The sequence below is a fragment of the Acanthopagrus latus genome, chromosome 7, assembly GCF_904848185.1.
Source record: "Acanthopagrus latus isolate v.2019 chromosome 7, fAcaLat1.1, whole genome shotgun sequence".
Classification (NCBI taxonomy): domain Eukaryota; kingdom Metazoa; phylum Chordata; class Actinopteri; order Spariformes; family Sparidae; genus Acanthopagrus; species Acanthopagrus latus.
Window position 1 is genome coordinate 9,817,498 of NC_051045.1, and position 16,080 is coordinate 9,833,577.

Genomic DNA, 16,080 nt, shown 5'->3' on the forward strand with positions numbered 1-16,080 from the left:
AATAATAATAATAATAAATAAGAGGAAAACGTTTTTTAAATAATCACAATCGCCATCTAATCCATAATAAATACGCAAAATACAGTCATACAAAAGGTGAATGTCAATTTATTTTTATATAACAAACAGTAACAAAAGACAGCAGAAAAGATCAGGCAACGCAGTCTTACAATAGATACCTAGGTAACATTCATATTTAGATTATACACAACAAACTCCTTCACTCACTCTCTTTCTCTCTCGCTCTCTTTCTATTACACACTCACACACACACACACACACACACACACACACACACACACACACACACACACACACACACACACACACACAAACCAACAAGGCCCACCACTCACATCAGTGATGGCACTCTACATAGAACTGGAAAAGATGTGTCATACATGTTCAGTTCATGCGTAAATGAAACACTGATACAAATTCAACCAAGTACAGAGAATCCTGTGATTGTCACTGTTGAGTGGTACATAGTTATTTAGCTGTTTGACAGCCAGGTAATCTCGCATTCTTGATTAACCCTGCAAAACGACTGCAAATATTGATTTACTTTGCCCCTCTGAGTGACGTTGAGTTACTTCAGGATGTACTGCAAAGATTGGACCCTTATAATCCGTATTAATGCTCAAACTGTAAGAAACAGTGCTAAGTGAAATGATTATGTTGTCTGACTGTCTCATTTTAAATAAATAAATAAATAAACAACATAATATAGTATAGATAGATAGATAGATAGATAGATAGATAGATAGATAGATAGATAGATAGATAGATAGATAGATAGATAGATAAAATTATAACACAATTACAGTAAATATGTGAAATAAGGCAAGTGTGCTTATGACATGCACACTTATCTAAAAATTACCCTCCTATATCTCCTTAACACATGTCTTATTATTCACAGTATTTGTCAACACTTTATAATAAGCATAATGAGTAAATGAATACATTAATAGTATATTAAACATTTGTTAATAGTTATTTCACTGTCAACAAACAAATGCTTTATTAACTATTTATAAAGCAATTTCAATGTTTGTGAAATAGTGAAAGCAAAATAATTATTGACTAAAGAATAATTATGTGTATTTGTCCTATTATTAATAGTTATTATAAAGTGTTAAACAGAATTTCCCCCCTCTATTACAAAGTGTAATGGTACAGGTTTTCACTGAAAAGAGGTCACATGAGCTTTGTGTCGGTGATGAAAGGCTTTACATAGCTGTCCAAAAGTCACGGAGATACAGAAAAGAATTTTCTGAAATATGACATGTCAGTCAAAACCTGCAACATACCATGTAAGAACATTAGACAAACCAACATTGAAACTACAAATAACGACATACAGGGTGAGTTCACCATGACAACCAATCTCAACATGACTGACTGAGAGTATTGCACTTATTGAAGTCGAGGTGTGGGACCCGTTACTGCTCTGTTTCTTGTGTTGCTTTGGCTTTTTGAGGATCATTTGTTTAAAAACAGCCTGAATTGCACTACAATTACAAAATATCAGATAATACATACACTGTTACTGCAAAATAAAGTGCGAACAAAGTGGCGATATTTTTTTTGTAAAATCATTTCTGATTGGCAACAGAGTAGTGTGACCACTCATAACTCTGCACAATGCACGATATGTCTGTGCGCACATATGCCACTGAAAATATAGAGTCAAAAATACTACCACCAAGTATGATTATCATGGACAATGACACATACTTTTAAGTCTGGATCAGTCAGCTACCTATTGTGGCTGTTAATTCAGTAAGACATATGTAAAGAGTGAACACACATAATGTTAGACCACACAGAAACACATCACAGTTTGACTAACACGGACAAACCCCCTGATCGAGTCAGGTTTAAGGACCAATGTTTCACCTTCATAAAATTAACCTCCCTTGTCGTACGACAGGACAGTGTTTTCAGCTAGGGAATGAAAGGATGAGTTGGACCTAGTCTATAAAATAAACATCAAGGAACATTTCCTTCAAAGCTAATTCGCTTTTTATAGCCAAAGTCAAAACCACGGACTTGTGTGTAAAAAGAAGACTGAAAGAGAGACTTGTAATAAACAATAAAAGTCAAGATGAAAACAAATGAGAAGCAAAGGCAGAAAATAAAGAGAGGGATACAAGGAACATTCTTAGCCTTGTCTAATAACTCCACAGCTCCTTTAATACTTAATCCATATGGACGGTTTTATAGTAACTGTCTTGATACCATAAGCACCTTGACTTTTTGTGGGATGGCCTGTAAGACTTCACCCCCTGTAGCCAGAACAGATAACGTTACGTATGTCTAAAATGCTTATTCTATCTGTAGCTAGACTGATGATTAATATGAGGATAATAAATCTGGTGAAGCCAGATCTTCTGCTCCATTCCCGAGCCAGCGCCTCACCGTTGAACCGCTCCTTTTTCATTTTCTTATAACAGGAAAACAGTGCAGTGCCTTATTGCTGATAATTCCCATACTGACCCTGCAATGTAAAGAAATATTTACACCACCAGATTAGATTGTATTTCGCACATTGTGTTGTTCACTTGCACACCTATTTTGTTTTCTGGTATTGGTTAGACACACGCACTACACACATTTCCCCAACTATTCCCACATATATCAGCTGTCTTGATGTTTCACAGTAGGTCTGAGTATGTCAGAGATAAGCAGGAACCAAAAAATAACATTTTAGATTATTATGTATTGCTATTAAAGTGTTTAAAACTATAACTATAAACACTTGAACCAACTTACCCAGGTTTTTTTTCCAAATTAACAAGATAAAATGCACATTTTTAAGACTGGGATTTATAATATAGTGAGAAATATAAGCAAAAGGTTTTGGAATCAGTCCAGTAGATCGACTCAGCTCTGGCTGCAATGACTGCTCCAATAAAAGAGCAAATTTCAATCACAGGCTGGGATTATTATTCTTAAAAAAATATTATTTTTTTAAAATTATTCTGAAAAAATTGCAGTAAAAATATTGGGAGAGGAGCAAGAGAGAGAGAGATCAGAAATCATTCATGGAAAACAGTGTCCAAAACAAGAATATTTTCTAATTTTACCTCGTTGAATTGATAGTTATCATTTGACCAAACCAGAGTTAGTGATTGTTGAAATGGTGAAAAGACAAACTAAGATGGTTTAGGAGAGATTTATTGTGGTTTGTTTGTTTCACTATGATAATATTACTGATTTTGTAAATGGAGTCTGGTGGACTTGGCAGCAGCGATATAGCCACTGTTTCTGTGTTTACATAATGTTGTCATCCACTAAGAATAACAATCTCAGTCTGTCGATTGAAAAAAACAAGCACTTTGAGTCGATATACTTTGACGGTTTGCCCTCAAGGAACACATTGCAGTGATTGTTGCCTTCCAAAACTACAGTGCATCAAAGACATTTTTAAAAGGTAAATTAGAAATTAGATGAGGTATGAGGTACCTGTTGTGGCAAGTAAAAGATTTAAGCCATTCTTTCTTACTGTTTTCTAATTTAATAATTAAAGAATCCATTTAAAAATAAGCCTTTACTATTATATGAGAAATTTCCTATATGTTAGATGGGTGGAAAAGTTCAGTGTTACATAACTTGTTTCAGAGAATCTGAGGAAACTTGGAAAGTATGATCTGATGTGATGTACCTGTTCATATGCATAGGGCCTCTGTGTCTGTGCTCCAGGACCTCCCTGGGAGGAGCGGTAGGAGCCGTACTGTTGGCTTTGACCCTGTTGATACTGAGAATACTGAGAGGATCCACCCTGAGCAGGACCTGTAGCAGAGCGGTTACATTCAGTGTATTTGTTTTGTGGGTGTGTTATTGTGAATGCACAAAATAGACTGTAGTATTGTTCTAACCGTAACCCTGTGGCTGTCCGCTATAGCCTTGTTGAGAGGAATACTGCTGCTGGCTGAAGGGCTGCTGCTGGCCAGAGCCCTGCTGATACTGGGCCTGCTGTTGACTGTACTGAGAGTTACCTGAAGGCATATAAACATGTTAGCAACTAAATATATGATGTAGTACTTTACTGCAGATACAGTTGGAGGAAAACATATTAAGGAGACACATTATGCTTTTTAATTTTTTCCTTAAGTGTTTTCTTGATTCTTGTTTCTTGATTCATGCATGTAAATGATCTTGAATGTTATAAAGGTCTGCACCAACAGAAGTTCCTCTCTCCCACAGAGAACGCTGCTCCTGAAACGCCTTGTCAGTAGTTCCACCTTTAATTCCGTGACTTTGTGACATCACACTACGTCACCATGTCACATTTTGCATCATTTATGCCCAGAGGCTAGTTTGGGGCGTAAGAATTAATTTACAGCTGCTCTGTTATTAGTGGTTCTGGGTCAGGCATGTGTTAGTCGACCAATCAGAGGAGTATGGGATTTTCTGGAGTGGGGGACCTTAAAGAGACAGGAGCTGAAACAGAGTGTTTTAGACAGAGGGTATGTACAGTGCCACAGCACTGGAATGTATGAGAAAACAGATGTGATTTTTTTTTGTGTGTGTACTAAAGCATGTAAAAAAAGTTTGATCCTGAAAATGAGCATAATTTGTCTCCTTTAAACCACATGCTTTAAAATGACCTAATGACAACTGTTACCTCCTTCATAGTAGTGCTGTGAGGATTCATCAAAGGACCTGTCATAGCCTTGCTCACCATATGAAGACTGCTGATACGAGTACTCTCCGTGACCTGCAGAGAACACATTTCAACACATGCAAAATCTCCACACAAGGCAAAACCCACTTATATAAAGAAGAGAAATGATTATTCAGTTTGAAGCCAAAGCTTTCATAATACATGTGCAACGACAATGGCAGGCACAAACAACATATTCAAGGCTTCTCACTTCAGTGTTATGCACAAAGAAACACCCTGGAGAAACGCTGCGCTCTTTCCTCAACACACTGCTTCAGCACTCTCTGAAATCTGAAATTTCGGCACACCGAAGGGGACAGTATGGACACAGACACACTGGGAGGAAACAGGACTGAGACCAATATCAGCTTTTTTGTAATTTCTGTTCATCTCCCACAATAGGGGAAAAAGACGATGACTGGGAGGAAGAGCTGAGGCCTCAGCATTGCAGTAAATCTGGCTCAGGCCTGTGAGGTAGCACTAAAGGGGGAAATGGCATGTGCTATAATGGGGGTTTGTGTGTTTGAGAGCTGTGTATGAAGTTTATGGATGTGCATGATTACCATCAGGGTAATACTGCTGGTTTATGGGCTCGCTGGAGCTCTGAGTGTGTCCATACTGCTCTCCGTAGAACTCGTCTTGTCCCATGTACTGCTGTGCAGATCCTGCAAGACAGGCGACACCACGAATGGTTAAACAGTTGGTTGGACGAATTGGCCGCTGAGTTGGGGGTAAAGGGGTCGTGCCAGGACACTTGGGAAATTTTAGGCAACCTGAATAGGTGTGTGTGCATGCACCATGTGTCTAATAAAATATTTTAAAAGACAGCGTTCCTGGAAGTCGTCATATAGTTATGACGTTATCATGAATAATCATTAACAGAGTGAATTAATATGACAGTAATTTTGTTTAAGAATTATGCGAAGTACAGTTTCACAGGTGATGATTTTTTATGGGTTGAAATAATAATATGAAGGAAGCTATATTGGGGCCAACCCAAATTTTGGAAGCACTAATTAAAGTGGAGCAATCACAATGAATAATTCCAAGACAAATTACATGAGATGTAATTTTCTCTGAGAAAATGAGGTTTAGAGAAAGCCAGTTATCAGGGAGAATCTGATCTCTGCTCTGTGGTGGTGTGCAGAAACTCCAGATTCCACTCATTTCTTTTCCCTTTCAGTTTTACCAAACAATCTCAGACAACGTACACAAACTCTCCGGAGGATGCATTGAGGAGCCATGCACGGTCTAATCAACTTTACGAACCACAACTGAGCCAAACGTTTCCAGATATAGAGATGAGCTGTAGCAGAGCAACATATCTGATCATTTCCAAAATGAGCCCTCGCAGCAGACCCACAACCAATGACTGGGGAGCCCATCTTAACTATGGACACAGCAACTCCATAACATAGTTCTATCCGGAAATACTTCATCCGGCCATGCAAGGATACTTCTGCAACAGGGGGAATGAGGACTTACAACCATGTCCCGTTGCCCTGGAAACAGTATCCCATCCTTTTTATATATCTGAGTCACTATGTGCCTGGTCGACACCCTTCAAAAGACATAACAGGACAGGATGGAGCTATTATTAGGTGCATGCTGACACAGCACAAGTTAAGTGATTCACAGAGACAGGAACCTAATGTGACACGAGTGATACATCTCCCGTCTGCTTGTAGAAGTTGCAGCCAGGAAGGCAACTGGGACTGACTAATTTGCAAGTCTTCAATATCGCTCTCATTAGGACCTTTGAAGGCAAACTAAACTAAACTAAAACTAAAAAACACGCATGCAATAATACTTCAGCAACAGACATGTATTATCAGGTTCATAATTTAATTTTCAGTCACTCCTAGAATAGGTTTACATGCTTCATTTATTCCACCTCTGCCTGAGATGCTCTGTTTGAGCTCCTGTGTCTTTAAGGCCCTCCCCCCCGAATACCGGGTCTGCTCTGATTGGTCAGCTCACACATGCCTGAGCCAGGACTGCTTACCAAGTCTCTGGTCATCTATGTCTACTTCTACTGTGAATACAGGCAAAATTATGCAAATGTGCAACATGGTGACATAGTGACGCCAAGAGGTCACGTAATTAAACATGGGACTAGTGATGAGGTGTTTCAGGCACCTCAGCAGCAGTGTTTTCTGTGGGAGAGAGGAGCCCCTGTTGTTTTTTTTAAACTTTCAACATCTTGAACAAGAAACTATACAATGCACTGAATGAAAGGACGAGGCTGAGAAAGCATACTAGGTGTCCTTCCATCAATCTTGAAACTGTGAGACTGGCATCCAGAGCCAAACATAATGGAAACCTGTTGATTCTTTCATTCCAAACCATTAGTCTGTCATCTATGTCCTTGAGCTCTCGAACACAACTCTCACAACATCGTTGAGCCCACTGCCATGCCATATGAGCATGAAGAAGTCTCACCACCTACCTTGCTGTGAGGAGCGGTAGGATCCCATGGGCCTCTGAGACATCATACTGTTTCCTTGACTGCCCTGACCCATCATGCCCATGGCCTGCTGTCCCTGATAGTGTTGCCCTCCAGCCTGGGCTGAAGAGTAGTGTGCAGTGGCAGACTGTTGGTGCATCATAGAGACTGGGAAGGAGGTGGGATTATCAAGAAGGAGAGAGATCTCATACATTAATATACACAGACACACTATATGCACATACCAGCATTAATATTCAACAGCATTGGTGGAGTTGTGCATAACAAATGTTGTAGGAGGTCTATGGAAAAAAGTGGGCAGGGTAAGGCCAAAACAGGTCCATGGCAGTCTCTTAAAGAAAATACTTCTATTAGAAGATGCTGCTTTGGGATATAAATGCAAGCAAAGCCAGTGAAGTCAGTGCATAAACAGAGGTACATTCAGGGAGAGGAGGGCTGCATCTCAGGGTCAGGAGTAAGGGATTAGGAAAGGTAAAACCTGGGGAAGAAGGAAGATGAGAGGAGGCAGGACACCTCTCTGATGAACTGAATGTGTTTGCTTACTTTGTTGGTTACACTGGACTAGGAGGGAATTTACAGATTAATGAGTGCAGGTGAGATGCATGTGAGCAAATGTTTTAAGCTGAATTAAGTGTTTGGTGTAAAGACATTCAGAGGGACTTCAGAAATCATCCAACTATTTTACCATTGTGTTGACACCTCATCATGAACTCCTAAACTACTTCTATCATTTCCTTCCTCTGAGTGTGTGATAATCAGGTGCTTTTGTGTCCACTCCATAACCCTGAAAGTACTCCTGGAGAGGCTTTTCTGTACCTAGCTCACCTTGGTTGGACTGCATGTTGAGGTTGCTGCGGGAGGAGGAAGAAGAGGATGAGGATGTGGAGGAAGAAGAGGAGGAAGACCCATAGCCGGGCCCAGGGCCCTGGATCATGCTGCCCTGGGAGGAGGGGGCAGCGTGGCTGTAGCCGGACGCCAAGCTACCGTAGCCGCTGGCCGGCAGGCTGAGGGACGCTGAGGGAATAGCCGACTTCCCCTGACCAGTCTGCTGCTGCATGGGGGCATGGCTCGGGCCTGACGACACACACGCACCAGTCAGAGCAGCCAGTTCCCATGTGCTGCCATAGCATGTTAATGACGGACCCACATTCAGTTCATCTTTACAGAAAGGTTGCATGGTAGTAGAAGGATTGGGTAATGAGTGTTGATAAAGTGTGTAAATTAGAAAGAGAAGGAAGGAAAGAAAAGTTCGCTAGCTTGGCGTCTGCAGACAAACATGCGGCAAAGTCAGGATCAGAGAAGCACGCAAGACAGGCGACAGACAACGAGATGGAGCTGCATGTGTGAAAAAAAAAAAGTTAATGTCCATTTGTGTTCACATCTCACCATTGCTCATTTGACTCTGCATCATTGATGTGGGGGGCAGCCCTGATGTCATGTTGTCATTGAGATTGCCTGGAGCGTGTCCCCCACTCTGTCCCATCCCTCCAGGAACCATGGATATGTTGGGAGTGGGAGGCTGGAAATCAAAAACACAGTTAATCAATTGGAACAACAATTATTTAACAGTAATTGCTATCCACTATAACCTCATGCTGACTCCTACTTGTCTGCTAAATGATATTATTTTTGTTTGTTCTATGGATTTATCATTAGACAAATTACATGAAATGTGTTTACTTCTCTGCAGCTATGTGCGTCTCAAAATGAAATTATGATAAAAATGTTCTTTAAAAAAAAAGGGAGCAAAGGTCAAGGAACTTAAAAAAGAAGGAAGAGTGCCAGACTGTTGTGACCTATGGGAGTAAATGGAGAAACACCCTAATGCCCAACATATTGTACAACTTCTGATAAAGAGATGCCTCCACAAAATGAAAGAAGACGCTTCAGAGAGTAGGTTATGGATGGATTTTTTTTTAATCAGTGAGTTGTTCCACTCACAAAGACTCCTGTTCATCAGCAATGTTCCGTTGGATTTGCCATTTCTCATCATACGTTGTAGTTATGTTGGGTTTTAGTGTATTTCTTTGTGAATCTCCCATAGACTTCAATACAGCTGTCACCAAAGTCTGATACTGAAGCAAGATTTGGTGATGTAATGACCCCTCTTTCTTTTTTGAGGTTCCTTGGCAAATGTGACAAAATAGATGTGATGGCAGGAGCGGGAATGCATGTGACAAAGATGAGAAATCTGCTTAATTGCCCCTGAATGACTCACAGCAGGTAGTAGTGACTGCATGTTCTGATTCGAGTCTGCTATTGTGGCCAGGTAAACAAGATTTCTGTGCAGGATCTGCTGATACCTGTCAAAAAAAGGGGGAAATGACACAGAGCTTCTTTTTTTTTTTCAAATAATTTCACCTCAGTGTGACATTTACACGGTGTAAATCAGGGAAAGATCACTTACTGTGTGCATTCAGCTGTCTTGCCTTTGCTTTGGTAATCCATTATACATTGTATTAAGTGATGATTTTCATCCAGCATCTTTGGGAGACAACAAAACAAGCTTCATCTTGTGCAATTATCCTGTGCAATATTACTATCTTTATTATTATTATTTTTACATATTCATATTCTTACACTGAGTCTGTTTATTTCAAACACTGTATTTAAACATTGTATCTATTTATGCATCCAACCTTCAACAAAGCAATACTCTGACACTTTATTTAAATGTATATAATGCACATTTTTGCCTCCTATATATAATGCACATAAATGCACAATGCACATATAGTGCTTTCTATATTGTATCGTTTCTCTCTTATCTAAATCTTTTTTTTTTTTTTTTTTTTTTAGAATGTTTTAGTCTTTTTCAAGTCTTGCACTTATTATGTATGTCTGTATGTCTGTTTACCTGCTACTGTCACAAGTGAATTTCCCCGATGTGGGATGAATACAAGTCTAAAGTCTGAAGTCTTCAGTTCACAGTATAGTCAAGTGCAGGCTGAATTACAGACTGGAATATGCCCTATTAAGACACTGCAGTGAGGCTGCCCTGGATTCTCATAACTTCCACCAGCCTTGGAAAATTTCTAGGTCAGGTTTTTTTTTTTTTCCATTTTTCTTTTTGTTCATAACAGAGTCTAAAGAAGCAGCAGCTTCTCACAGTCTCTATGTAGGACATCGTTTGAAAGTCTCTAACTTCAGGATGGGAAGAGCGTTGTCTTTTCTTTCTTTTACATTATCCACTTAAACGGTTCAGCCAAGGATAAATCCCCAGCAGAAGTCAGGGTTGTCCAGGGTCCTTCAGTTTCCCTCCATCCTACTCCCAACATACAGCCATCAAAGCGTTTATAAATCCTAACGGGACGCTCTCTGACAACCAACCTGCACCTATACGCTTATTAATCATTTAAAAAAAGCACCGTGGCAAAGGTGTTGAGCTTTAGAATTCTTGCAAACAAGTCCCATCATCTAAATATGATTTGACACATTAGATGTATGTATCATTTGTCAGCAGTGCTGCTGGTGGATGTCAGCGTCACAAGGAAGCGGCGGCGGCGGTGAAGCGGTCGCCTGCAGCCCCGTCGTGGCTTTGTTTGGCTCGCACCTTCAGCTGACTAACGCTACGATACCAGTTGCCATTTCTACTGAAATCCACCACAGGCTACTTTGGCCGCACTGGCTGTCGGAGACGCACACACTCCCGTCCAGACTACAACACAAGAGCTGCGCGACCCGTCAAGACCTCCTTTTTTACAATTTGATTCCTTACCTTTTGAATCGTTTGCTGTGTCACCTCCCCTTTACTCCTGGGGCGAGCCGATGAAAACGCCACCGACATGTTCTCATAGGGGAAATAAAAGCGCTCCTTTTATTCTAATATTTATTATCTTGAGCGCAGCCCTCTATTTGGTTACACAGTTTGTCCATTGCAGAGAAACAAGGGGGGGGTGGGGTGGTGTGACGATGCCGTCTCTCCGCCATCAGGGAAGGGAATTTACAAGGCACCGGATTTCTCTGGATGCTCATTAACGGATCATTTTTGCTAAAGTGTTATTTATCATTCGCGTGCAAACTATAACATAGATGGTAAAATATAACACAGTGGAGGGAAATCCCTCTCCCTCAGTCTTTTTTTGGTATAACCCAGACAGTGAGTAGCCTACCACTTACCCTGACTGTAGACGGGGCATCGTTTGATTCATCAGAGCCAATCAGTCCACATTGTGTCTGTTAAATCGCAATTGTGTAGAGAGGCTGCACAGGTTGAGGGAAATCTGAATGTCACAGTGTAAAAAAACAACATGGTTGTTTCCCTCCAGACGAAATGAAAATCTGCCGTTTTCACATCATCCAGGGATATTGTGTTGCTTGTGATAATGGAAATGTCAAAGAATTAATTCACCCACAAATGAAAAATATGTCGCTAACCGTCTCCCCCTTATGCCAGTGATTGAAAGTTTTTTAGTCCACAATACATTTCTGAAGCTTAACATCCAAAACAGATTTGTAACATTTTCCTAAACAACTGAAGTAGAAGGGGACCTGTATTAAAATATTAAACACACAAAAACCCACCATAAAACACCCTGAGATCCCAAATTGATAAGAAAAGACGATACTCAAAAACACTGACACGCAGTTATGCTCATGCACACCTCAGCTACAGTTAAGATTTTGGCTTTAGAAAAAGGTGTAAATAAAAGTTTTTAAAATCAAATTGAGATCTTGGGAAGTTTCAGACACTTCAAATAGGCTGGATGACCCATTTTAAATCAGGTCTCCATCAACTCCAGTGGTTTTGGGAATTGCTACAATGATACTTTTCTGTGAAGCTCCAGAAATGTTTTGTTGACTTTGAAACTTTCCATCTGCATGACGATGATTAGAGAATAATTTAAAATGTTATTTCTTGTGTGAACATACCCGCAACACACACACATAAAATTACTTACCAAAAGACAAGTGAGCTTAAAAGCATACATTCACTTAAGAAAATAGATTCAGTCAGTATCTACTCACCCCAATGCAGGTAAGAAAGAAAAGAGAAATCCCAAAGTGATTTGAACAGATGTCATTTACACACATTTTAAAGCCCAAATGGTTACTGTAAACCTCAAATGCGCATCTTCAAAACATCTGGGGATCTCAGATCATTTGGAGACTTGGGTTGCTCATGACAATCTGCAAGTAGTAATTTTAGTTTTTCCCAGCTGTGCATGCTTTTCAAAAATAAATAAATAAACCCACCCTTAAAAAGATACAGATCACTATATTTTGGCAACAACTGAACGTCAGATACTCCAACAAGACAAGCACATAAGCAGTTTCCAGTTTATTGACATTACACTTGTTGCTTCAGTATGACAGAATAAAGCAATGCACAAGCCTGAACCTTCAAATACATACAAGTTCAGATAATTTTTTATACATTTATAATGTGTAGTTTGAAACACATTTGGAGAAATAATATTACAAAATAGGGTAAGTACTTAAGAGGAAAAACCAGATGCTTTAAAACAAGAAAGCAATACTTTGAGTGAAAATCTTCCAGGGATCAGAAAACAAACAAAAAAAAAAAAACAGAACTTAGGCATTCACTTCCCCTTTACTTGGGGGAAAAAAAAAAAAACTTCTGGCAAAGATTAAGGGGAAGGAAAAGAAAATTATAGTCACATACAGTGGACCCTTTAGTGAGTCATGCATCCATATTCAAAATGGGAGAAAAAGACAAATTAAAGTACAATCTTGGTAATATGAGGGCAGGATAACTGCCTCAGAGAGAAAAAAAAAAAAATAAGAAAAAAAAAAAGAAGATCCTTCTTACAGTGCCATCAGAGCTGCTGTCGCTCAGTCCCATCTGTTTAAAGGGAGATAACCACACGAAAATGTGGTGGCTTTCCTGCCTTGGTATCAAACTCTGACCTCTACAGCCGGCCACCCCTGGCTCTGTAAGAAGACTGGACCTGAACAGTGCCCCGCCCTCTCTGTCCAGCATATCCACCTCTGAAGCCTCGGCCCCTCAGGAACCGTCCAGGGACCCCGAAGGTCTCCAGATTGCGCTTCCGCTCCTCCGCCCATGTTAGTCTGTAACACACAAAGAGGGACAAAGCCTTTAGTCAAAACACACAGAAGGAACTGTCTGAATGTTGACAATTAAAAAAAAAAAAAAAAAAAAAAAAGGCAGTTAGTTTACCTGAACTTCTTATCAGATGAGATGTTGTCAAAGAAAGACTTTGCTTTGTCATAGTAGCATTTTGGTCCAACATGATCGTCTTCAGCAGTCTGGTGCAGTTCCTCTTTTTCTTTGTTTTCTACCTCATGAGTTCCATCTGCAGACAGAAACTTATACTGTAAAAACTCGAAGGATGCGGCGGCAAGACATCAAGCAGGGCAACAATGTGAAAAGGTCAATATATTGATTTTCAAACCCATGTGCCCATCTGATCATTCCAAATCCTACGCCAGATTGTTGTGTGTTTAATATTTAAAGCGCTCAAGCCAAAATGGAAAATGCAAGCTGTGCAAAGCTGAATGAAAAAGGTTTAACCAACCCTTTATGTTCATGTCCTGCACCTGCCGCTCCAGCTCCTCCTTGATAAACTGCGCATTTGAGGAATCGAAATCAAAGTCGGTGTCAAACTTGAGGGTGGCAGATGGAACGTTAGCCACCATCAGCTGGCCTCTACTACGGTTCCTGCGCCTCCGAGCTCCTGAGATGTTTTTTAAATTAATAAATTCTTACAGGATTTTCTTTGGTGGACTATTTAAATCCAGAAAAAAAAAACCTTATTTGTCATTGTTTTACAAACCTACCTTGTCTTCTTCTGGGTGGTGTTGGCCTGTTTTCATTGTTCTGCTGCCGAGTTTCATGCCGAGCACTGGGCATACTTGGGCCTGACTTCACTTCAATACAAAAAAACCCATTTACACTTACTTTTAAGATGGATCAGTGGACATGTAGTATCCCCTTAACATCCTGAACAATGTTTTTAGACTTAAAAAACAATATGAGCTTTTCACTTTTGGGTTAGTTACTGGACATTTTATTTTTGCTTTTTTATCACTGCAATTCTGTATGCTTACTGGTGGCTCCAGTGCCCTTTCTGCTCGGGAAACTCTCTCCTCTGGTCCTCTGGGGCCTCCGTCTTTCCCACCGCTGCTCCTGCTCCTGGGATGCAGTCGAACCTCTCCTCTGCCTAGATCTGTCCACATGGAGGGTTTGAACAGCCTTTTCCACCATGGGGCCCCTTCTGAGATGTAGGCCTGGGAGTACAGGCCCTGCATTTGAGGACACAGCAATGTGTTAACAACCTACTTAAAAAAAAAAAAAAAAAAAAAAAGTATTCAGCTACATCATGGTCAGTTAACTTGAAAACAATTCGCATTAATTGACTTACCAAGGCCAAGAGCTGCAGCATACTGTTGATTAAGCAGAGAGTTGGCAGCAAGCTGGCTGTAGGCGGGCATCCTCAGGGGGCTAAATGGCTCACGAGCTGAGTAGATTCCCGAAGAGCCTGCGCTGGATGACTGAACAAAAGATGTTAAAGCAATTTAACATGTTTTCTGTGTGTTCATTTGCCCAGTTTTTTGGGTCTGCACATGCAGTCACTGTCTACCTGTACGATTGCAGGATCTGGGGGCAGGCCGTGGTGAGATCTTGGAGCTTCACACAGTGTGATGTCCTTAATATCACTTCCCCGGAAAGTGATGTACTCATAGATGTCGTCTTTGGGTGGCGTTGGTCTATCGGTGGGTCGTCCCTCCGTTCCAAAACACTTGACTGGATGAGCCAATGCAGTCGATAAAAATAATCATAATAATAAGAATGTTTACTTCTTCATGCTGACAGGGCTTCAGGCATGGGGCCTGCACCACTTACCTTTCGCCAGCACTACTGTGGAGTTCACTTTGTCAATTGTGTACAAAATCCCCTCATAACGATTCTGGGCTTTTGAGACCAGCCCTATTTTACAGCCAATGTACGGTTTTGCAGAACTCATGTCTGGAGAATATTGGAGCGTACTGCCTATCAATTCAACAACTCACAGCAGGCAGCAGTATTCAAGCGGTGGAACTGACTGGTAACAATTTATAAGCGTCCTCAGGTGACCTGAAGCCCCGCCCACTGATTGAGGCTCTAAACGCACCTGGCGATGAGCCGGTGTGGTGCCGAAAAGTGATCGTCCGCCAGAAACTGATTTCCTCCCACGAGAGCGCGCGCGGCATGTTAAAGCTGTATCGCCCAGTTTATATCCGTCTACAGCTGTTTTCATCTGGATCAAACAGTCAAAACTACACTCACAAACAACTGTATGTCCGTGGTAAATGCAAAGGTATGTCTGTAACGTGTCTTGTAACCGAATAATCACAATTGTGGCCAAACTGTTTGCAGATTATAATCAGGAAATGACATTTACGTGACCACAGGCAATAGTATCGTTTACAGTGATATTGTCTGTTTGTATGTCTAATATCCTTGATTAGGCCTATATTTGGAAACTAGACTGTTATTAACATTATTTATGGATGGGTTATGTATAAAATAAAGAATCGATCAGCAATGACGCTGTCTATCCTTTTACCTGCTCTGTGCCAACCCAGTCCTTTTTACCCTTTGAAATATGCAAAAAGGACTGGATTGGTTATAATATGTCAAACATAACCACCAAAAGTGAAATCAAGTCATTTTGATGCAGAAACAACCTTTCAGTCACAAGGTAGGAGCTGTAATCACTTTATGGAAGGTGAAATATAGCCTTTAATGAGCTGTATGGGCCCTTTAAATGTATTTCAACATGTAAAAAAGGACTGGATGGTTATAATCTAGGGCACAGACCAGGTAAAATAATGGACAGTCATAAGGATAATGGCAATCGAGATCAGTTCTTTATTTTATACATAAGCCATCCATACATCATGTTAATAACATAATATCACTGTAAACAAAACTTTTGCCTGTGATCACGTGAATGTCATTCCCTGATTATGATAT

General features: G+C 40.4%; 2 protein-coding genes across 5 annotated transcripts; both read right to left on the bottom strand.

Annotated features, from left to right (window-relative positions):
- Window positions 1-90: 90 nt before the first annotated feature.
- Window positions 91-11,003, bottom strand: LOC119022170 (calcium-responsive transactivator-like). Of its 4 annotated transcripts, XM_037102761.1 has the most exons (11): window positions 10,858-11,003; window positions 9,547-9,623; window positions 9,358-9,442; window positions 8,526-8,658; window positions 7,965-8,213; window positions 7,122-7,286; window positions 5,236-5,337; window positions 4,634-4,726; window positions 3,885-4,004; window positions 3,671-3,798; window positions 91-2,503 (listed from the first exon to the last, which is right to left on the bottom strand). In XM_037102761.1, exons 1-11 carry the CDS (start codon window positions 10,924-10,926, stop codon window positions 2,477-2,479), a joined length of 1,248 nt encoding a protein of 415 aa, XP_036958656.1. In that variant the 5' UTR covers window positions 10,927-11,003; the 3' UTR covers window positions 91-2,476. The 4 variants fall into 4 exon arrangements, with proteins under 4 accessions (XP_036958656.1, XP_036958659.1, XP_036958657.1 ...); XM_037102764.1 differs by lacking the exon at window positions 7,965-8,213; XM_037102762.1 differs by lacking the exon at window positions 5,236-5,337.
- A 1,402-nt stretch (window positions 11,004-12,405) lies between these two features.
- On the bottom strand, window positions 12,406-15,239 carry lsm14b (LSM family member 14B). Its single transcript, XM_037104515.1, has 8 exons — window positions 14,968-15,239; window positions 14,705-14,868; window positions 14,486-14,615; window positions 14,172-14,366; window positions 13,902-13,991; window positions 13,640-13,798; window positions 13,282-13,417; window positions 12,406-13,172 (listed from the first exon to the last, which is right to left on the bottom strand). Exons 1-8 carry the CDS (start codon window positions 15,086-15,088, stop codon window positions 13,013-13,015), a joined length of 1,155 nt encoding a protein of 384 aa, XP_036960410.1. The 5' UTR covers window positions 15,089-15,239; the 3' UTR covers window positions 12,406-13,012.
- Between the last annotated feature and the right edge of the window lie 841 nt (window positions 15,240-16,080).